The sequence below is a fragment of the Tursiops truncatus genome, chromosome X (genome assembly GCF_011762595.2).
Source record: "Tursiops truncatus isolate mTurTru1 chromosome X, mTurTru1.mat.Y, whole genome shotgun sequence".
Taxonomy (NCBI): Eukaryota; Metazoa; Chordata; class Mammalia; order Artiodactyla; family Delphinidae; genus Tursiops; species Tursiops truncatus.
The window spans coordinates 38,388,043-38,412,137 of record NC_047055.1 but is presented as its reverse complement, the minus strand read 5'-3'; the positions used below and the strand labels follow the sequence as shown (position 1 = coordinate 38,412,137).

At 37.7% G+C, this 24,095-nt stretch overlaps 1 protein-coding gene across 5 annotated transcripts in view; it reads right to left on the bottom strand.

The window, feature by feature from the left end:
* RBM41 (RNA binding motif protein 41) overlaps window positions 1-23,882 on the bottom strand; it is a 65,542-nt gene extending 41,660 nt beyond the window's left edge. Inside the window, exons 1-5 of one of the 5 annotated variants that reach the window (XM_033849448.2) lie at window positions 23,831-23,882; window positions 20,605-20,721; window positions 19,850-20,042; window positions 18,952-19,156; window positions 16,999-17,070 (exon numbers count right to left, since the gene is read on the bottom strand). In XM_033849448.2, coding sequence (XP_033705339.1) covers window positions 16,999-17,070; window positions 18,952-19,156; window positions 19,850-20,042; window positions 20,605-20,721; window positions 23,831-23,838 — 595 coding nt within the window. In that variant the 5' untranslated portion in view covers window positions 23,839-23,882. The other 4 variants (XM_033849446.2, XM_019949562.3, XM_033849447.2 and 1 more) reach the window with 4 other exon arrangements.
* Window positions 23,883-24,095: the final 213 nt, after the last annotated feature.

The window sequence follows — 24,095 nt, the reverse complement described above, 5'->3', positions numbered from 1 at the left end:
GGAGGAGGGAATATTTTCCAACTTATTCTACTATGTCATTATTACACCGAAACCAAAGCTAAGGAAAGACATCACAAGAAAAGAAAACCACAGACCAATATCCCTCATGAAAACAGACACAAAAATCCTTAACAAAATATTAGCAAGCTTAATCCAGCAACATATAAAAATGATTATCATGATACACTTATAAGTGTATTTATCCCAGGAATGAAAGATTGTTTTCACATCTAAAAATCAATTAGTAAAATATGTCATGTTAACAGATTAAAACTTTAAACCACATGCTCACTACAGTAGGTGCAGAAAAAGTAGTACAAAAAATCCAACACCCATTCATGATTTTCAAGAAATCCTCAAATAATTAGGAATAGAAGGGAATCTCCTCTACGTGCACGTGGTAGGCACCAAAGATGCCTGCATCCTACACCCTAGGATCTGTGAAAATGTCTCATGGTAAAAGGAACTCTGCAGATGTGATTAAGTCACTGATTATGCAGGTGATCCCAATGTAATTTACAAGGGTCCTTATAAGAAGGAGGAAGAAGAGTCAGAAACAGTAGGAGAGGTAGGATGGAAGTAGAGGTTGGAGTAATGTGAGGAAGGGGCCATTAACCAAGCAATGCAGGTGGATTCCAGAAGCTGGAAAAGGCTCTCCTAGAGAACCCCAGAAGAAATGCAGCCCTGTGGACATCTTGATTTTAGGACTTTTGACCTCTAGAACTGTAAGAGAAAAATTCTGTGTTGCTTTAAGCCATTAAATTTATGGTAATTACAGTACCCATAAGAAAGTAATATACTGCTAAAGAGCATGCACAAAAACCCTAGAGGTAAGATCATAGTTAATGGTTAAAAACTGAATGTTTTCCCCCTTAGACTGGGAACCAGATAGGAAAGGAAAAAATAACTGTCTTTATTCATAGGCAACATGATTGTCTATGTAGAAAATCCTAAGGTATGCACTGAACTACTATAGCTAATAAAAGAGTTTAGTCACAGAATACAAGATGGATATACAACTGTATTCCTATATATTTACATGTAACAATCAGAAAATGAAATAAGAAAAATTCTATTCATAATATCCTCAAAATGAATAAAATATTTAGAACTTAGTAAAAGAAGTATATATAATCTGAAAAATTCAAAACATTGCTGAAATAAATTATAGAAAATCAAAATAAAGGAAGATGCATTACATATTCATGGATTAGAATATTCAATATTATTAAAACAGCAATTTCCCCAAATTGAATTACAGATTCAACACAATCTGTATAAAATTCCAGCAGGCTTTTTTTGTAAAAAAGTTGACAAGCTGCTTCTAAAATTTACATGGAAATACAAAGGAACTAGAATAACCAAAGCAATTTTGAGAAAAAGGAACAAAATTGGAGGAGTTACACTATCTGATTTTGAAACTTACTATAAAGGTAAAGAGATTCAGAGCATAAGGATAGGCATATATACAGTGTACGCATATAGATCAATGGAATCAACATGAGTGTCCAGAAATAAACACTAACATTTGTGATCAACTGATTTTTCTACAAAAGTGCCAAGAAAATTCAATGGGGAAATAATAATCTTTACAATTAACAATGCTGGGACAATTGGACATACACATACAAAAATATGAATTTTGATTCCTTATCTCACACAGAAAAATAAAATTAATAATAAATATAATTGTAAAGGCTAAAACTATTCTAGAAGAAAACATAGGAGAATATCTTTCTGACCTTGAATTAAGCAAAGATTTCTTAGATATGATACCAAAAGCACAAGTCATAAAAGAACAAATTAATAAATTGAACTTCATTAAAATTAAAAACTTTTGTGCTTCAAAAAACACCATTAAGAAAACAAAAAGAAACAGACTGGAAGAAAATAATTGCAAAGCATATATCTTGTAAAGGACTTGTATTCAGAATACATAAAGAACACTTACCACTCAATACTAAGAAAACAAACAACCCAATCAAAAACTGGGTAAAAGATTTGAATAGACATTTCATCAAAAAAAGACATACGAATGGCTCATAAACACTTGAAAAAGTATCAAGATTATTTGTTACTACAGAAATTTAAATTAAAACTACAATCAGATAACAGTACACACCCACAAGAATAGCTGAATAAAAAAATATGCAATAGTAAGTGTTAGCAAGGATGTAGAGAAGTAGGAACGCTCATACATCACTGATGAGAAAGTAAAATGGTGCCTCCATTTTACTTGGGAAACAGTTGGAAACATTGGAAAACAGTTTGGCAGTTCCTCAAAAGTTTATACATAGAGTTACTGTATGACCCAGAAATTCTATTCACTCAAGAGAAATGAAAACATATCCACACAAAAACCTGGACATGAATGTTTACAGCATTGTTCATAACAGCCCCAAAGTGGAAACAACCCAGTGTCATCAAGTGGTAAAGGGATAAACAAAATGTGGTATATCTATACAACGGAAAACTATTTAGCAACAAAAAGGAATGAATTGCTGATACATGCTACAACATGAGCAAACTTCAAAAACATCATGCTACCTGAAAGAAGCAAAATTTCAAAGATCATATATTATAAGATTCTATTTATATGAAATATCTAGAAATGACAAATTTGTAGAGACAAAGGTTTAGGGTAGACATGGGAGTAATTTACCACAAATGGGTTCAAGGGAATTTGCAGTCATGGAAAAGTCCTAAAATTGGATGTAGTAATGATTGATAATTCAATAAATTTAGTAAAATGCACCTAATTGAACACAATAGGTGAATTTCATTATATGTAAATTATATACCTAATAAAGCTGTTTAAAAATTAAGAAAAAAACCTATTCAGTTTCACAAAATGTTAGAATAGAAAACAGAAAATATACATTAAAGAACAATTAAATGAATGAAAATATATACCATATTTACATTCCAAGATTTGAAGATTCATACTATAAACAAGTCAATTGTCCTTAACTGATTTCCTTGATGGAATCTCAATCAAAATCACATGAGAGGGCTTCCCTGGTGGCGCAGTGGTTGAGAGTCCGCCTGCTGATGCAGGGGACCTGGGTTCGTGCCCCGGTCTGGGAAGATCCCACATGCCGCGGAGCGGCTGGGCCTGTGAGCCATGGTCACTGAGCCTGCGCGTCCGGAGCCTGTGCTCCGCAACGGGAGAGGCCACAACAGTGAGAGGCCCGTGTACCGGGAGGAAAAAAAAAAAGAAGAACTTTTATTCATGAAAAGAAACCATAAAGGCAGTGAAATGATAAGCCAAAGAATGGGAATAGACAATTTCAACACATATAACCAACAAAGAGCAAGTATCCACAATGATAAAGAACTTTTTTAAATTTATAAGAAATGCATGTAAGATTAGAGATGAAGTTTGGAGATAAGACTATTCATGACATATAATCACAACACTTTTCTACCTCCCTCTTCTCTGTAGCAGTACTGAAGGTAAGTAGTTATCATTGAGATCTGCCATATCTACCACAGGGCTTTGGGGCTGAACTACTGCTTTGATGCATACCTAGAGTGACCTCTGAAACAAGACTGCATCTGGACACAGATAAAAACAGATGGAAAGACATTCATGCAGGAAACAGACATTTCTACATTTGCTAAAAGGGCAAAAGAATTGAACGGCCATTTCACAAAGGAGGCTATCCAAATGGTCAATAAATGTCTGAGAAGGTTTCCAACCTCATCAAGAAAATGAAATTAAAATCACAATGAAACAAACAACATAGACCTGGACTCCTGAAAAATATCAATGTTCTGAAAATCAGACACACAGACAGATATGTGCAGGTGCACGCACACACGCATGCACACACACACACATGCAGAGTCAACGGAACTATTCTAAAGCAAAGTAAATGCAATGTGTGATGCCTGATTGCATCCTGGATTTAAAATTGAGAAATCTAATTACAAACTCTATGTTAGATAATATTAGTGTGATAATATTAAATATCTTAAGATCATAATACTGTGATAATATAGGAGACATTTTGTATTCTTAGGAGATACATAATCAAGTATTTAGGAGTAAAACTTCTTAATGTCTCTTACTTTCAAACAGTTTAGTGATAAACCACGCACACACACAAACACACACACACAAACCATTCTCATGTAGATGAAAAGAGATGTAAAGCAAATGTTGCAAAATGTCAACAGTTGTTGAATGTCGGTGAGGGGTATGGATGTACTATTCTTTCAATTTTTCTCCATGTTTGAAATTTTAAAAATAGAAGGCATGGAAAATAACACTTTACTAAAGACTAAGAAAATAAAAAGCAATATAAATGAATGCTAATTATTAAGAAAGGGAAGAAGAATACAATGAAATATAAGCAAATACCCATCAGATTAGAGTCTGACAATACGCAGCATGGACAAGGATATGGAGCAACCTGAACCTTCACACATGGTTGGTGGAATTTTAACTTGGGACAATCCCTTTAATAGATGTAAAGAGAGTTTACATCTATTAAAGCTGAAGATGTGTGAACTCTTCACCCCTCAATTCCACTCTTAGACCCTGAGAAACTCTTGCACATGTGTCCCAGGATACATGTACAAGAATGATCACAGTAGCAGCACTGATACTTATACCCACACAAATGGAAACAACTCACGTGTCCAACCACAGTAGAATGGATAAAGGTTGGTATGTTCAGATAAAGGAATACTATACTGCAATGAAGAGGAATGAACTATGGCTACACATTTCAATATGAATAAATCTCAAAAATATAATGTTAAGTAGAAAGAAAGACCCAATAGAATACATATTGTAAAATTCATTGGTATAGTGCTTAAAAACTGGTAAAACTGAACACGGTTTAGTGCTGTACGTATGGGTGGTAAAAATACAAAGAAATACATAGAAATTACTATCACAAGTCTGGACACTGGTTATATATGATGGGCAGGGGGTTGTGATATCATTTTTTTTTCATAGTTACAATTTTTTTATTTAACTATAGTTGATTTACAATATTGTGTTACTTTCAGGTATATAGCTTCAGATTCTTTTTCATTATTGGTTATTACAAGATATTGAATATAGCTCCCTGTGCTATATAGTAAATCCTTGTTGTTATACATAGTGGTGTGTAGAAGTCTATATCCAGCAAAAATTATCCCTCAAAAGTGTAGGAGAAATAAAGATTTTCTCAGACAAACAAAAACAACTTACTCTGCAAGAAATGTTAAAAGAAGTTCTTTGGGGAGAAGGAATATAATATAGGGGCAAAACTTAGATCTACATAAAGAAAGGAAGAGTATTAAATAAGCAATAATATAAGGTAAAATCAAATATTATTTTTCATTTTCTTAGTTGATCTAAACAATAAGTGTTCAAAATAATAATAGTAACAATGCGTTGTGTGATTATAGCATAGGGGTAAGTAAAATTAACAGGGATTGTGATTTCTGAAGGGCATATGGCGACTCTTGGAGTATTAGCAAGGTTTTATTTATTGATCTGACTGAACATATGTTTTAAGTACTCTTTGTCATGATCCTTTTCATTATCCCTTCCAAATTTATGTCCACCCAGGACGTCAGAATGTAATCTTATTTAGAAATAGAGCATTTGCATATACAATTAGGTAAGACGAGGTCATACTGGATTAGAGTGGGCCCTAAATCCAATGACTGGTGTCCTTTTAAGAAGACCATGTGAAGACTCAGAGACACAGACACACAGGGAGAATATCATATGATGATAGGAGCAGAGACTGGAGTGAAACATCTATAAGCCAAGGACTGCCAGCAACCACTAGAAGCTAGCAGAGAGGCATGGAACAGATTCATCCTCACAGCCTTGCCAACACCTTGATTTGAACTAGCCTCCAGAACTGTGAAATAATAAATTTCTGTTGCTTTAAGCCATATGAGGAAAATCTTTGTGATCTTGGGTTAGAAAGAAATCTTAGTTACAAGACCAAAAGCAGAAGTCATAAAAAAAATTAGACTTCACCAAAATCACAAACTCTCAAGCTTCAGAAAATGCTGTTAAGAAAGGGGATGTCAGTGAAAATGACAGAGTTAAGAACCTCTTGGGGTTTCCCTGGTGGCACAGTGGTTAAGAATCCGCCTGCCAATGCAGGGGACACGGGTTCAAGCCCTGGTCCGGGAAGATCCCACATGCCGCAGAGCAACTAAGCCCGTGTGCCACAACTGCTAAGCCTGTGCTCTAAAGCCCACGAGCCACAACTACTGAGCCCACGTGTCACAACTACTGAAGCCCACACACCTAGAGCCCATGCTCCACAATAAGAGAAGTCACCAAAATAAGAAGCCCGCACACTGCAACGAAGAGTAGCCCCCCTTGCTGCAACTAGAGAAAGCCCGCACGCAGCAACAAAGACCCAGCACAGCCAAAAAAAAAAAAAAAAAAAGAACCTCTTAAATTTCTCTTGCCATAAAAGCAATGAGAACACTGGCAGAAATGTCAGAATTAACTTTTTCAGAACTCTGAAAACTAACCAATCTTGGAAACATTTATTGAAAAAACATAGCTGGATATCAGTAAGAATAATAAGTTTTGTGGCATTTTAACTTGCCTTTTTCTCATCCCTTTCTCTCATGTCATTAGTAACCTTGAAGACCAACAACCCCAAATCACAGTGAAATCGGCAGCCTGGCAACCGCTGAAGAAGAAAGAACAGAGTTGGAGTTCCTTTAAAGCCCCATTCCCAGAGAACTGTCATTACTTGATCTGTCTAGTGGTTCCCTGGAAGATCACACAAGCAACATTCTCTTTATCTGACTCAGCTCAAAATTCATCCAGTGCTAACAGCCTTTTTCCCGAGACCTTCTGTCAAAAACAATCAGAGGCAGTTGTTGAATTTTCTGGCTAGCTGAGGTGGTGTAGCTGAGACAAACAATAGGTTAACCAAAAAGCTTAGAAGGAAATCCTAGGGAATAAAATGTCCTTAGGGGGCTCTGAAAAGCTCCGACATATTTCTAGGAATCTAGAAGGCCATGCATGTGCACAGGACTGTCCACATGGCCAGAGCTTTGTGTGTGCTCAGGAAAGACCTGAAAAATCTGTAAGCTCTCACCACTGACTAATATTGAGTTTCTGCGCAAGCAGGGAGTAAAGGCTACAGTGGAGTTATCAACTGCTTAGATGACTGTTGAAGATGTCTTCAGCTTACACACAAAGCCCATTGGTACTGGGAAATCCCTCAGTACTGGGAAAAGTACTAGTTCTAGACATAATTAAAACATTGTGTTAAGTTAAAGAAGGCCATATATTATATGATTCCATTTATATGCAATGTCCAGAATAGGCAAATCCATAGGGACAGACAGTAGACCAGTGGCTGCCTGGGCTGGAAGTAGAAACAGTGACTGAAAACAATCTCTGGGGTGATGAAAATGTTCTAAAATTAGACTGTGGTAATGGTTGAACAACTCTGTTAAATTTACTACAAACCACTGAATTGTACATTTAAAATGAGTTTTATGGTATGTAAAATACATCTCAATAAAGAAGTGAAAAAAAAGGACCCACCTACATTCTTTAAGAAACTCGCTTTTTTCAAAATATGAAACTCACTTTCAAATATAACAATATAGATAGGATAAAAGTAAAATGGAGAGAAAGCAATTCTGGAATGTTGGAGTAAGGACCTCTGAAAATCTGCTGCTCCATAAAAGCAAAAAGAACACCAGCAAAAGTTGTCAAAATCAAACTTTTGATAAGTCTGGAAATTAAGTAAAGGCTTGCAACAATATGAGGAACAGTTATTCAAGAAAAACAGCTGAGTAGCAGTCAGAATAGTAAGATTTGTGGCACTTTAACTTCCATAATCCCATTTCCCTCTCTCCAGTTTTTCAGTAGCCACTATGATAGTTGTGAAAAACAGCAGCCTAACTGACACTAGAGGAAGCAGAGCAGTTCTGGTGCTCCCCAAAAGCACCATCCTCAGAGAACTGTCACTGTTTGACTTTCCTAGCACCTCAATGAAAAGCTACACTCCAAGGGTTTGTCTTTGACTTGGTTCATATCTCACTCTGTGGAACAGCCCATCCCTAGATCATGTCAAAACCAATCAGTGGGGCTTGTTTAACACTGCAGCTGCTTGAGATGGCATTATCAGTTGGAGCTAACAAGAGGCTGACAAAAAAAAAAACTTAAAAGGAAACATAAGGAATACGAAACATAGGGAAATCACACTTCCTGCTTTCAAAATATACTACAAAGCTATGGCAACTAAAACAGTATGGTAGTGGCTTAAAGACAGATGTATGAACCAGTAGAAAAGAATAGACAGCCCAGAAATAAACTACACATGTATGGTCAATTGATCTTTGACAAGAGTGCCAGGAATACACAATGGGGAAAGGATAGTCCCTTCAACAAATGGTGAAAAGTGGATATCCTTGTGCAAAAAAGTGAAACTGGACCCTTATCTTATGCCATTCACAAAACTCAATTCAAAATGGATTGGGCTTCCCCAGTGGTGCAGTGGTTAAGAGTCCGCCTGATGATGCAGCGAACACAGGTTCGTGCCCTGGTCCGGGAAGATCCCACATGCCGCAGAGTGGCTGGGCCCGTGAGCCATGGCCGCTGGGCCTGCGCGTCCGGAGCCTGTGCTCCGCAACGGGAGAGGCCACAACAGTGAGAGGCCCGCGTACCACAAAAACAAAACAAAATGGATTAAAGACTTAAAAATAAGACCTGAAACTCTAAAACTCCTAGATGAAAACACAGGGGAAAAGCCTCTTGACATTGGTATTGGCAATGATTTATTGGATATAACCTCCAAAACATAGGTAACGAAAGCAAAAACAGAGAAGTGGGACTACGTCAAACTAAAAAGCTTTAGCATAGCAAAAGAAAAAATTAACAGAGTAAAAAGGCAACTTATAGAATGGGAGAAAATACAGTTGACTCTTTAACCACACCAGTTTGAACTGCACAGGTTCACTTAATGCAGATTTTTTTTTCACTAAATACATACTATAGTACTACAAGACCTGTGGTTGGATGAATCTGTAGATGTGAAACCATGGATATGGAGGGCTGAATATAAAGTTATACATGGATTTTTGACTGCTCGAAGGGTCAGTGCCCCTAAGCCCTGTGTTATTCAAGCGTCAACTGTATTTGCAAACCACATATCTGATAAGAGGTTAATATCCAAAACATATAGGAAACACCTACAACTCAATGGCATAAAAATAAAACCTGATTAAAAAATGGGCAAAGTATTTGAATAGACACTTCTTCACAGAAGATATATGAATGGCCGACAGGTATATGAAAAGGTGCTCAACATCACTAATCATCAGGGAAATGCAAATCAAAACCACAATGAGATATCATCTCACACCTGTAAGGATGGCTATTATCAAAAAGATAAGAGATAACAAGCGTTGGTGAGGATCTGGAAAAATGGAATCTTTGTACACTTTGGGTGGGAATGTAAAATAGTATGACTGCTATGGAAAACAGTATGAAGGTTCCACAAAAGATTAAAAATAGAAATACCATATGATAAAGCAATCCCACTTTTGAGTATTTATCCAAAAGAATTGAAATCACAAATATCAAAGCCAAGAGTATAATGGTTGTTGCCAGGGGAAAGGGGAAAATGGGGAGTTACTATTCAATGGTTATAAAGTTTCAATAATATGAGATGACTTAAGTTCCAAAGATCTGCTGTACAACATTATGCCTATAGTTAACAATACTGTATTGTACACTTAAAAGTTTGTTAAGAGGGTAGATCTCATGTTGTATTCTTACCACAATTTAAAAAAAAAGAAAGAAAAATAGGGAATGAGATATCCATAGGGGGCTTTGAAATATTCAGACATATTCCTGGGACTCTAGAAGGTAAGGTACACGTGCAGGGCTATGCATATGCCAAGGAAAGTAAGGGCCTGAGAAGTCACTAATCTCTCACTTATGACTGATCTTGAGGCTCTGCATAAGCAGGAAGTGAAGTTGAAGACCAAGTTGCAAACTGGCCGCCTGAGCACTGAAGGAGTGACCCAATACACACAGACACACACACACACAGATACACACAGACACACACACACAGACGCAGACACACACAGCGCCTTGGTAAAGGCTGGTAGAGTTCTTGATTCAAGACATTTAAGAAAAACTCTCCAATCATTAGTGGGCCACTATGCTAACTGGACAGACTTCAGTGGCTTTACATGACAAAGAATTCAAAATTGACAGAATTGGTCCAGGAACATCACTAAACAAACAAAGAGCAACAACAACAAACACTGGGTGGGGAGGGGTTGACTGATTTTCAGAGTTGTCACATAATATCATTTTAAATGTCTAATTTTCAACAAAAAAAATTATAAGACTGTAATGGACTGAATATTTGTGTCCCCCCAAAATTCGTATCTTGAATCCCTACACCTCAGTGTGATGATAAAAGGAGATGGGGATGTCTGAGTAGTAATTAGGATTAGATGAGGTCCTGAGAGTGAAACCCTCAGAAATGGGATTAGTGCCTTTATAAGAGTCATCAGAGCTTGGTTCCTCTCTCTGCTCTCTACCATGTGAGGATCCAACAAGAATTCAGCAGTCTGCAACCCAGAAGAGGGCTCTCATCGGAACCTGTTCATGCTGGAACCCTGATCTTAGATTTCCAGCCTCTAGAACTGTGAGAAATAAATATCTGTTGTTTATAAGTCACCCAGTTTATGGTACTTTGTTATAGCAGCCTGAGATGACTAAGACAAAGACACTGAGAAAAACAAAACGAAACCCCCCAAAACCAAGAAAGTATGGTCCATACACAGGAAAAAAGAAAGAGCTGATAGAAACTCCCCTGAGGAAGCACATTGGGCTTCTCAGGAAAAATCTTTAAATCAGTTATCGTAAGTTATTCAAACAGTTATAGGAAATCATTTTATAAAGAAATAAAAGAATATTTCAGAATATCTTACCAAACAGAGAATAAAAATAAAGATAGAAGTTATAATAAAGAATCAAATAGAAATTTTCGAGTTGAACGGTACTATAACTGAAATGAAAAATACCCTAAAGGGGCTCAACAGGAGATCTGAGTTGACAGAAGAAAGAATCATCAAACCTGAAGATATGTCAACTACCTCATCTGACGAAGATTACTAAATTTGAGGAGCAGAAAGAAAAAAGAATGAAGAAAAAATAATAGCGCCTTGGGGACCTATGGGAGACCAGCAAGCATACCAACACATGCATAATGGAATCTCAGAAGAAGAAGAAGGGGTAAAAAGAATATTTGAAGAGTTAATGGCTGAAAGCTTCCCCAAATTGATGAAAAACATTAATCCATACATCATAGAACCTCAACAGACTCCAAGTAGGATAAACACGAAGATACCTACGTGGAGTATGTCCAAAGAGACACTAAGACAAGTAGTCAAACTGTCAAAAGCAAAAGATGAAAAACGGATCTTGAAAGCAGTGAGAAAAAAGAGGTTCACCATGGACAAGGGGTCCTGAGATTATTAGTTGACTTCTCAATAGAAATTACAAGGGGCCAAAAGGCAGTGAGATGACATATTTTATCTGCTAAAAGAAAAAGATTGCCAACCAAAAATTCAATGTCCAGCAAAAAACTATAGTTTAAAACTAAAGGAGAAATTAAAACATCCCAAGATAAACATAAACTGACAGAGTTCACCAGTAGAAGATCTGCCCTATGAGAAAAACTATAGGGAGTCCTTCAGACGGAAATAAATGGACACTAAACAGTAACTCAAATTCACACAAAGACACTAGTAAATTTGACTACATAGGTAAACATTAAAGACACTATAAACATTTTTGTCCTTGTAACTCTTGTTCCATCTGACTTAAAAGATAACTGTGTAAAGCAATAACTATAAAACTCTGTTGGTGGGCTTAAAATCTAGAAAGATGTCATTTGTATGACAATAATAATACAAAGGAAGAAGGAGAGAACAGAGCTAAAAAGGAACAAAGTTTTTTAATATTATTGAAATTAAGTTGGCACTTTAATACAAATTTGTTTAAGCTAAGGTGTTAATTATAATTCCCAGGGCAATTACTAAAAGAGTAACAGAAAGTAACAGAAGCAACAAGTTAATTAAAATGACATACTGTAAAAACTTATTTAACATGAAGGAATAAACTGAATAATAGAGGAACAAAAGATACAAGACATACGGAAAATAAATCGCAAAATGGCAGATGTAAATCCTACCTTAACAACAGACTCCACTTAAATGCATTAAATATAAATTAACACTCTACATAATTGGAAGAATGGATTAAAAAATGATTTAAAAAAGAAAACATGATCTAACTATTTGCTGTCTACAGGAGACACACTTTTTTTTGGTTTGTTTTGTTTTAAAAAAAAAAGGTTGAAAGTAAAAGGATGGAAAAAGATATTCCATGCAAAAAAGAATCAAAGTAGAACAGGGTACAAGAAATTTGAGTCTCCCTTTTTTCCTTGGTAAGTCTAGCTAAAGGACTGTGAATTCTGTTGATCTTTCCACAGAACCAACTTTTGGTTTTCTTGATTTTCTCTATTTTTTAATTCTTTTTTTCATTTATTTTTGCTCTAATCTTTATTATTTCCTTCCTTAAGCTTGATGTGGGTTTAGTTTGCTCTTCTTTTTGTAGTTTTGTTTTCATTAAACTTTATTTTTTTAGAGAAGCTGTAGGTTCACAGCAAAATTGAGGGGAAGTTACAGGGATTTCCCACATGCTCCCCTGCCCCCACACATGCTCAGCCTCCCTCATTATCAGTATCTCTCACCTGAGTGGGACATTTGTTATAAATGATGAACCTACACTGACACATCATAATCACCCCAAGTCTATAGTTTACATTACCATTTACTCTTGGTATTGTATATTCTGTGGGTTTGGACAAAGATTTGTAGTTTCTTAAGGTGGAAGTTTTGATTATAAATTTGAGACTTTTCTCCTTTATTAATATGGGCATTTACAGCTTTAGGTAGCCCCTTAAGTACTGCTTCTACTGCATTCCTTAAGTTTTGTTATTTTTTTTTCAGTCATCTCAAAGTATTTTCTAATGTCCCTTTTAACTTCTTTTTGATCCCTTGGTTATTCAGTAGAGTGTTGTCTAATTTCCACATATTTGTAAATTTCCTAAACGTCCTTCTATTATTGATTTCTAATTTCATTCCACTGTAAATAGAAGTGGTGAGAGTAGACATCTTTGTCTTATTCCTGGTATTGGAAGGAAGATTTCAGTCTTTCACCATTAACTATCATGTTAATTATTAACACAAATATATGGTCAACTGACTTCTGACAAAAATGTAAAGGCAAGTAAATGAAGAAAGAATACTCTCTTCAACAATTGGTACTGGAATAATTGGACATTCATAAGCAAAAAAGTGAACTTTAACATAAACCTCACACCTTATGTAAAAAGTAAGTCAAAGTGGATCATAGATCTAAATGTAAAATATACAACCATAAAACTGTTAGAAGAAAATAAAGGAATAGGGCTTCCCTGGTGGTGCTGTGGTTAAGAATCTGCCTGCCAATGCAGGGGACACGGGTTCAAGCCCTGGTCCGGGAAGATCCCACATGCTGCAGAGCAACTAAGCCCGTGTACCACAACTACTGAGCCCATGCTCTAGAGCCCGTGAGCCACAACTACCACGTGCTGCAACTACTGAAGCCTGCATGCCTAGAGCCCGTGCTCTGCAACAAGAGAAGCCACCACAATGAGAAGCCCGCGCACTGCAACGAAGAGTAGCCACTGCTCGCCGCAACTAGAGAAAGCCCATGTGCAGCAACGAAGACCCAATGCAGCCAAAAATTTAAAATAAAAATAAAAAATAAGGTTTAAAAAAAAGAGAAAGTAAAGGAATAAATCCTTTTTCATAATCTGGTATTAGACAGAGTTCTTAGACATAAAAAAAGCACAATCCATGAAAGAAAAAATGCGTAAACTGGACTGTATCAAAATTTAAAATATTTGCATTAATGCAAAAAAATTTGTACACTGAAAACTACAATATGTTGCTGAAAGAAATTAAAGATACAAATAAATGAAATAAATGCAAAGACATTCCATGTTCATGGATTGAAGACTTAATATTGTTAAGATGTCAGTACTGCCCAAAGTGATCTACAAATTCAAAGCAATCCTATCAAAATACCAATGACGTTTTTTGCAGAAATAGAAAAATCCAGGAATTCCCTGGTGGTCCAGTGGTTAAGACTTAGTGCTTTCACTGCCGTGGGCCTGGGTTGGATCCTTGGTTGGGGAACTAAGATCCCACAAGCTGCCCGGCATGGCCGAAAAAAAAAAAGAAAAAAGAAAAAGAAAAATCCATCCTAAAATTCATATGGAATCTCAAGGGACCCAAAGAGTTAAAACAATCTTGAAAAAGAAGAGCAAAGTTGGAGGTCTTACACTTCCTGATTTCAAAGCTTACTACAAATCTACAGTAGTTAAAACAGTGTGGTACTGGCATAAAGACAGACATACATACCAATGGAATAGAATGGAGAGCCTAGAAATACACTCTTTCATTTATAGTCAAATGATTTTCAGAGAGTATGCTAGGACCATTCAATGGGGAAAGGCAGTCGTTTCAACAAGTAGTACTGGAAAAACTGGATATCAAACATGCAAAAATGAATTTGGACCCTTTATATCATAAACAAAGTTAACTCAAAATGGATCAAAGACCTAAACATAAGAGCTAAAACTATAAAACTCTCTGAAGATAATATAGGAAAAAAGGTTTATGACATTAGATTTGACAGTGATTTATTGGATATAACACCAGAAGCACAGGGAACAAAAAAAAAACTGACAAATTGGACTTCATCAAAAATAAAAACTTTTGTGCATCAAAGGACACTATCAACAGACTAAGAAGGCAACCCACAGAATCGGAGAAAATATTTGCAAATCATATATCTGATAAGGGAGTAATATCCAGAATATATAAAGAACTGCAACTCAACAACAAATAAACAACTCATCTAAAAAATGGGCAAAAGACACCCTTGTACATTGCTGGTATGAATTTAAAATGGTATAGCCTCTATAAACAGTATGGTGGTTCCTCAAAGGATTAAACATAGAATTACCATATGATCCAGCAATTTCACTTCTGTGTATATATTCAAAAGAATTGAAGGTAGGGACTGGAACAGATAGTTGTATATCCAGGTTCACAGCAACATTATTCACAATAGCCAAAAGGTAGAAGCAACACAAGGGTCTATTGACAGATGAATGGATAAACAAAATGTGGTAGATACATACAATGAAATAGTATTTAGCCTTACAAAGGAAGGAAATTCTGATACATGCTACAACATAGATGACCTTGAAGACATTATGCTAAGTGAAATAAGCCAGACACAAAAAGACACTGCTATGATTCCACTTACATGAGGTACCTAGAGGATTCAAATTCATAGAGACAGAAAGCAGAATGGGGGTTGGCAGGAGATGAGGGAAAGGGAGAATGGGGAGTTAGTGTTTAATGGGTAAAAAGTTTCCATTTGGGAAGATGAAAAAGTTCTGGAGATGGATGGTTACAATTGTTGCAGAACAATGTGAATATACTTAATACACTTAAAAAATAGTTAAAATGGTCAGTTTTATGTTAGGTATATTTTACCACAATAAAAGAAAGTTTGCTCTGCAAAAGACACTGTTAAGAGAATGAAAAGGCAAGCTACACACTGGGATAAAATATTTGCAAATCATATATCCAACAGAGAATTGTGTTTAGAATACATAAACAACTCTCAAGAGTCATCAGGAAAAAATTAACAACTCAGTTAAAAAACAGCAAAAGATTTGAACTGACACTTTAGCAACAGGATATAAGGATGGCAAATAAGCATATGAAAAGATGTTCAACATCATTAGCCATTAAGGAAATGCAAATTAAAACTACAATGAGATAAGACTTCACAGCTATTAGAATAACTAAAATAAATACCAACAATACCAAATGCTGACAAAGATGTAGAGCAACTGGAACTCTCATACATTGCTGGTGAAAATGCAAAATGGTTCAGCCACTCTGGAAAATGGTTTGGCAGTTTCTTATAAAGTTAAACAAACACTTACCATATGACCCAGTAATCCCACTCCTAGATATTTACCTTAGAGAAATAAAAATTTTATGTTCACACAAAAGCCTGTACAAGAGTATTCATATCAGTATTATTCATAATCACCACAACCTGGAAACAGCCCAAATGCACTTGAATGGGTGAATGGATAGACAAACTCTGGAACATTCATACAATGCAATGCTACTCGGCAAAATGAATGATACACACAACAACTTGGATGAATCTCAAAGGCACTATGCTGAGTGAAAGAAGTCACTCTCAAAAGATTATATATTGTATGATTCCATTCATATGACGTTCTCTAAAAGACAAAATCACAGTGATGGAGAATAGATCAGTGATTGCCAGGGATTATGGGTGGAGTTGGGAGTGACTATCAATGGATACTATGAGGAAGTTTGAGGGCCATAGAGCTGTTCTCTATCCTGATTGTGGTGGTGGTTACATGAATCTATGTGATTTACACGATTTACAATTCACAGAATTGTACACATAGCCCCCCCCCAAATAAACAGGCAATTTTATTTTAAGTTCATTTCAAAAGTAAAATATTAGCTATTATATCATCATCAATAGTTATACGTTACTGATTAATAAAAGTATTCAGAATTAGTTACAAAATAGGATCTAAAATTCATTAAGGTCATTTTATGTCTGGTATAATAACTTAAAGGTATAGAGAAAAATATCAACAACACTAAATGTAAAAGCTTTATTACAACTTCTACTAACTCCTCTCTTTAATATTCTGTATCAGGATAATATGCTCCCTGTGGATCATGTCCTATAAACATTGTCATATACTGAATATGGAATTAAATAAGAACTCAACTTAGAAGTCTGGGACCCTAGGTTACATTCCTAAATCTAACACTGTAAGAAAACTCTCGACTTGCCTTTTGTGCCTAATTTTATCTTCCTCTTCATTGAGGTCATGTACTTGTCTGCACTTGTCTTTTTGTGGTATGCTGTGAAGGTGTAAAGCAAGGAGTTTCAAAGATAGGAAACAGAACAGATTCATATACCACCCACCCACCCCAAATACCAGGTACTGCTTTAAGTGATTCACATGTATTACCTCTCTTAATTCTCCTAACAACCCTAAAACATAGCTACTATTAATATTCTCATTAATATTCTCATGAAGAAAATGAAGCATAGAGCAGTAACTTGCCAACATCTTATAGCTAGTAAGCGGGGGGAGCCAGGATGTTCCCAGCAGTCTGCCTCCAGAGCCCATGTTCTTAATCAGTATGCTATAAATGTCTCTCCACCAAAGGCTGTTTGTTCATTCTTTCTTTCCTTCCTTCACCACTGCTCTTCCATGTCTATGGTCTCTCTGTCTCTAACAAATCATTCATTCATTCTGTTGGCTTTACCTATGGTCTAAGCATAGATGAGCCCCAATTCTATGGATCTAGTTGTGCCCTCTCCCCTGAGCTTCACTGCTGCATTTCCAACAGCCTCCTCGATATCTGCATTTGATGATCCTGCGGTCTCACAAATTTAACATGTTTAAAATCAAACTCATCATCTTTCCTCAAAATTTCCCCATAAAGGCTTCCTTAATTTTGCCGACTGTTAAATTACACAGCGTTGAAGCACCTGGGCTATCTTTGACACATTTCTCTCCACTGACCTTCATTCTCAGTCAACAAGTTTTACCAATTCTTCTTCTGTAATGTCTCTTATAATCATACCTACTTCTCTTTCCAATTCCATTGCCATCATCCTAGTCAGCTCTTCCTGCTGAAATGACTGTAATGCCTCCTAAATTGTTCTGCTTCCAGTTCTCCCTTTCGTGCATCCTACTTACTGGCCACTAGATTAATCACTTTCAAATACTGCTTTTATCATGTTACCCCTGGCTCAAAGACCTTTAACCATATCCAAAATGACTAACTGAATAACGAACTCTGTATAGGTCTATACTACCTGCCAAATAAAGTTCAAAAATTTTAGCTTCCTTTCTAACCTTGTCTCTCATGACAACTCCAAACATGCCATAGTGCTTGCGACAACTGCTGCTAGTGAAATGCCTTTCCCTCTCCTGAAGACTTGGTGGTATTATAAGAACATTTAAATTTTACCTCCTCTGAGAGGCCATGTTCAGTAATGCCAGTCAATGCACAGTGGCCTTTCCCTCCTCTGAACTCCTACAGCCCTTAACAACTGTATCTAGCATTGTTACTAAATGTTATGTTTCTCTCTCCAACCAGCAATTGGCACAAAGTCAGGAACCATTTCTTAAACTTCTGCATACCTTCCACAGTGCCTAGCAAAACTTACCTGTTAAACCCATTCTTTCTGGTTAAGACACACACCATTTATCTATATATTTTGTGCTAGTTTATAGTTCTACCTAAAGACCCTTCACAATCTAGCCTCACCTACCTTTCCAGCGTCATCTCCTGTCAGTCTTCACTGTGTCCTATACTTCCTGCCACACTGAACTTTTCACTGTTCCCTAGACACACCAGGTTCTTTCACAATCCTATTCCTACTCACCCACTATCTGTAATGCCCTCTCCCCACTATTTACCTGACAAGTGCCTGTTGATCAGTCAAGACTTGGTACAAATGTCAACTCCTGACTCCCCCAGTTAGACTTAGATGTTCTATCCCTGTGTCCCCTCAGCATTTTATTCACGTCTCTACAATAGCAATTTTCATGTTGTACTGCAACTAACTAGGTACATATTTGTCTTTCTCAAGGGACTATACATTCCTCAAGAGTAGCAATAGTTCATCTTTCCCCTACTCCCTTCACTAACTCTTCATAGTTAATGCCCTGATGTTAAATCTTCCTGTCAGTGAAAGAACATATCAAGTCAGTGGCGATCACATACCTTGGTAATAAAGAGCCTTAAGGAAGGAGTGACGATCAGCTCCCTGAAATAAAGAATTTTCTATTTCCATTTCTCGCCGGGTCAGCTGTTTGCTCTTTGCAAATCTCTGTGGCAGGCAAAGGATGCGCTGACGCTCTGAGATTCTTTCCTCAATATCTTGAAGACGGTTCTGTATCGCTTCAGGGGTTGCCCTAAGTCTCGCCCTCTGAAATAAGAGAAATGAGATGGCATATATCACAGAGGACACACCCTAAAAGTGACAATCTGATGGCTTAAACAAGAAAGAAAATGATCAGGGCCCAGAAATGGTCATTTACAGACATGTTAGCTAAGAAGTCAAGGAGCAGGAATACCCTGCGCTCCAGTGGTTGGGACTCTGCACTTTCACTGCCGAGGGCACGGGTTCAACATCTGGTCAGGGAAATGAGATCTCACAAGCCACATGGCACAGCCAAAAATAAATAAATAAAATTAAAAAAAATAAATAAAATCCCATTTGTTTAGGGGGAAAAAAGTCAAGAAGCAGGGGCTTCCCTGGTGGCGCAGTGATTGAGAGTCCGCCTGCCGTGCAGGGGACACAGGTTTGTGCCCTGGTCTGGGAAGATCCCACATGCCACGGAGCGGCTGGGCCCATGAGCCATGGCCGCTGAGCCTGCACGTCTGGAGCCTGTGCTCCGCAACGGGAGAGGTCACAACAGTGAGAGGCCCGCGTACTGCAAAAAAAAAAAAAAAAAAAAGTCAAGGAGCAGCTTCTTTTTTACCAAGGTCCCTATCCTAAAAACCAAAGAAGATTCAGACACAAAGCTCAGTGTTGTGAGAACTAAAAATGAAAAGGTTCTCAGTACCAAAATGAAAAGATCTTACTTTTTGTTCTCCAGAAAAAATTTGCCCCACTCACCTTTTCACCTGAAACATGGCTCTTCCAAATCAAGATTTCTGTCTCACTAAGCCCTAGTTCCCTGAGAGAAGCAGTCTCCTGGTCCTTCTCATGCAGTGTCTGGAACTGGGACAAAGTCATAGTCCCAGCTGCTTCCTTCCCAAAGGGCTTGTACATAGTACCAGGAGCAAAGCTCTCTTTCTTAGATACACATCTGCAAAACAAGCAGGAAGAGAGTAAGGACATCTTCAGGTTACCACAATTCACAGAAATGGGGCTCGCCATTAAGAGGCACAATGAAACTCAGTGGCAATTTCTCTCTCACATACTATTTCTAGGCTGAAGCACCACTGTAATGATATGGAACTCCACCAATAATCCAGGACTAATGACTGAATCAAATATTTATTTATTGGGTACCTACTACGCATCAGAGACTGTGCCAGGTACTGAGGATTAAACAGTAAAAAAGATAAAAACAGTTTCTGCTTTTGTGGAAGAACTGTAGAAGAGAAGCAAGTAAACAGGCAATGATAATACTGGATTATAAGTGCTATGTATGTTAAAGGAAGATACAGGAAAGGTACTTAGCCCAGACGGAGTGGGATATGGGAGGCTTCCTAGAGGAAGAGACACAGAAGTAAAACCCTGCCTAATAAGTAGAAGTTTGCCAAGGAAAGCGGGCTGGGAGAGGAGTGTTACATCCAGACTTCAAGAGGCGTCTGTCACCTGGAGGTGAGGGTCTATGATCGTCTGTTTGCAAAACCAATACCTACTCCTCAATGGAGACACTGGTATCAAGTTGATGCTGAAGGAGGCTTTTCAGCTGCCTCTCCCCTTCTGTTTCCAGCTCCTCCAGGACATGCTCATCACTCTTCACACAGCTATTTACCCTGGAATAGATACAAGAATATATGTGGAAAGTAGAAGAGACAGTTAATCTCAAAATATATTCTTTATCTATATTATCTACCATTAGTGATCCCATTTGTTCAAAGACACTTCTCTATTTGTTGTCCTTTATCATTCATTCCACAAACATTAACTAAATACCTGTTTACACACAATGAATGCACTGTGCTAGGTACTGATGGAGTCAAAGATATTCAAGACAGAGTCTTTATCATCAAAAAACTTGCAATTTATTTAGGGGAAGGTAACAGATACCTATGTGTTGAGTGCATGTGCGGGGCAGAGGGGAAGGGGGGGGAGGGAGAGAGAGAGAGAGAGAGAGAGCGAGAGAGAGTGAGTGAGGGAGGGAGGGAGAGAGAGGGAGAGGGAAAAGGACAGGGAGAGAGAGAGGGACAGAGGGAGAGAGAGAGGAAGAAAGATTTTATATCTTTTATATCTTCTTTATGAAGCATATGCCAAATCAGTAGTTCACAGAAGAAAGATAATTGGGAGGCAAGGTAGTAAATGAAGACTTGGGAAAGGTAATTCTTACACTGGCATTTGAAGGATTGAGTATGATGAAGGAAAGAACAGGGAGAACGAGTATGAAGAGACAGAAATACGTTCTGGGGGATAATAAGAAGTTCAATTTAGCTGGCATTCATGTATGGGAGCCTTGGGAGATCATGTCGGAAGGGTAATTAGACTCAGACTGTGAATGGCCTTAAATACACCAACTAAGAGGTCTGGACCTTAATGTACACGTAGTAGAAAGCAATTTATTAGGTAGTTAAGTGACATGGTACAAGCGATGGTTTAGGAAAATGAATGTGGTTATAATAAGCCTATGGAATAGTATGGAATAGTAAGAAAGAAACCAGAAGAACTAGTTAGGAAACTATAATTTATCAAGCATAAGGTGATGGAAGTACAAACTGGAGTGGTAATAGAAACTGAAAGGAAGGGTTAGATGAGAAAGGCCTTTTGAAGGTTGGGGTAAGGGAGAAGTGAAAGATAACCCTGAATTTCAAGCTGTGTAACTGAGAGATGGGACCAATGAACTAAAGAGGAAATTCCAGATGGACTAAATGGTTTGGGAAAGGGAAGTCATTATTGTGTTAGCCGTGTTGAGTCAACTACCTATTACAATTGAAATACCAACATGAAGTATCAGGAATGCTCCAAAGACATATTGAGTCTGAGGTGACAATGTGATACTGGCTAAAAGGAAAGTGATAGCAGAACTGTTGCATAGATAAGAGTCTGAGGCTGCATATGGAAATCTTTAGTCATCTGTGTTGTCAGGATCTGGAGCTGTGAGAGAGGAGAAGATTACCAAAGAAGGGAGTATAGAAACAAAGATCAAGGGGGTCATAACATTTTACAGCTTAAGCACTACTGTGTAGAAATCTAGGTAATGCTAATATGAGCTAACTAACCCTAAATAATTAAAAACTCTGAGTGTAAAGAAATAGCAGGACCATTTAAGTGTGCAACAAATGATTATAAAAGACAAAAACAAAGTGAGTTAATTCCATGAGGAAAATAAATATTAAATACCTTTCTTCAAAAATAGCCCTTTACTACTGGGGTTATGATGAGACGTAAAAGATGTATCTCCCATAATTATAAGCAAGATTCCCATACTTTAGACAGACTTATACCAACTTTGGGAAATTTTAAAGTATCCATAGGCCCAGGGTTTTCAAAAATTCATTTTCAGTATCTTAATCGTTACTTATTGTTTAGAATTCTGAAAGTTCCTGCTAAGTTTAAAGTGGCTTTGAAATGAATAAACCATAGCTAAATACATCAGTACACATGAATTTCAAAAAGAAATGTGGAGTGAAAAAAAGCAAGTCACAGAAAAAATTCATGTAATATGTGTCTGCGTAGAGTTGAAAATTGGATAACACTAGCAACACTTTGTTTAGATATAAATTCGTATGTGATAAAACTATTTAAAAAGAAAAAAGCAAGGGAATGATTAACGCAAAATGCTGGCTAGTGATCCCCTCAGGGAGGGAAGAGAAGCACTCAGGGAAGGGCACACAAGGGACTTCTGATACTGGTAATGTTCTATGAATACTGTATCGATGATACTGCTGTTATCAAATGATACAGCATCCATGCTACTGATACTGGTAATGTTCTGTTTCTAAAGCTTGTAGTGAGTACGAGTCTATTATTATTCCTTAACCTGTATATATACATTATTTTGCATGTATGAAAGATATCATAAACATTTTTTAAAAGTCATTTTGAGACAAGGAAAATCAGAAACTTTTTTTGAAAAAGAGGCAGAAACTTGACAGTGCAGGAGAGCATTATACCAGTAAGAATTTAAATGCACCGCTCTATTCCAGAGTGATTATTCTACTTGCAGAATGAATACAAAACTAATTTAATGAGGATCCTTTAAAAAGGCTTTGTGTACTGTCAATAATTGTAAGCTCAGGCTTTCAACAAAGACCAGCCACGTTAAAGCTGCCATTTCCTGCAGAACCAGTAGGGGGAACCGCTCGCAGCGGTGCCTTTCTTTTCTTACAGTACGTGGAACCGGTTTGGCACCCTGCTTCTAAATTTGTAACAACAAAGTATCACTTGCTTACTTTAAGACCTGAAAATACTACATGGTCTCTGAGCCCGAGAAAGTCCTCTTTAACACACAAACACTGCGAATAAACGCGCCCACCCTGGGCCCCTTTCTGAGAATGGGGTGGAGGTAGGGCGGGACAGGGAGGAGCTGGCCCGCGTTTCTCCGGCGCAGGCCGGTTTCATCAAGCGGCCAAGACCCTTTTACCTGGGTAGGTCCGTCTGAAATAGGAAGGAGTCACGGCATCCGTCCCGGGGCCGGCGCCGTTGCCTAGGTGCCTGTGCCGGGAGGACATGCCTACGGGGACCGGCAGCAGCGGCGGCCCTTCCTGAACTTCGCCCTACAGGCCTGTCCAGCCCGTCTCCCCTTTTCCCTCCTCCTTTGTCTTCCCGCTCACACGAAACCGCATCCCCAGAACGTGACATAACCCCAAACCCAAAGTAACAAAAGCCACTTGAAGAGTTAAAAGATAGAACAGACCTCCCTTCGCCGTCTGCTCTCAGACAAGCCCTTACCTCTTCATGTTTCCACAGGCCCCTAGCTCTAACTTGGGTAAATAGGCCGCGGACTTCGAGTCCCAGAACTCTGCGCGGCCGACTCTAAGGGGATTGTGGTGGAGCGCAGGGCTCTGGGAATTGTAGTCTCGCATTGCTAGGAACCCAGAGTACGTACTGAGCAACCGGTATATTGTGAATTGTTCAAGTATTTCTCTTGGATTTCTTGTATAGGTTAAAGGTAACATCCAAAATATCCAGCTCATAAGCCTAGGAGTCGCCTTTG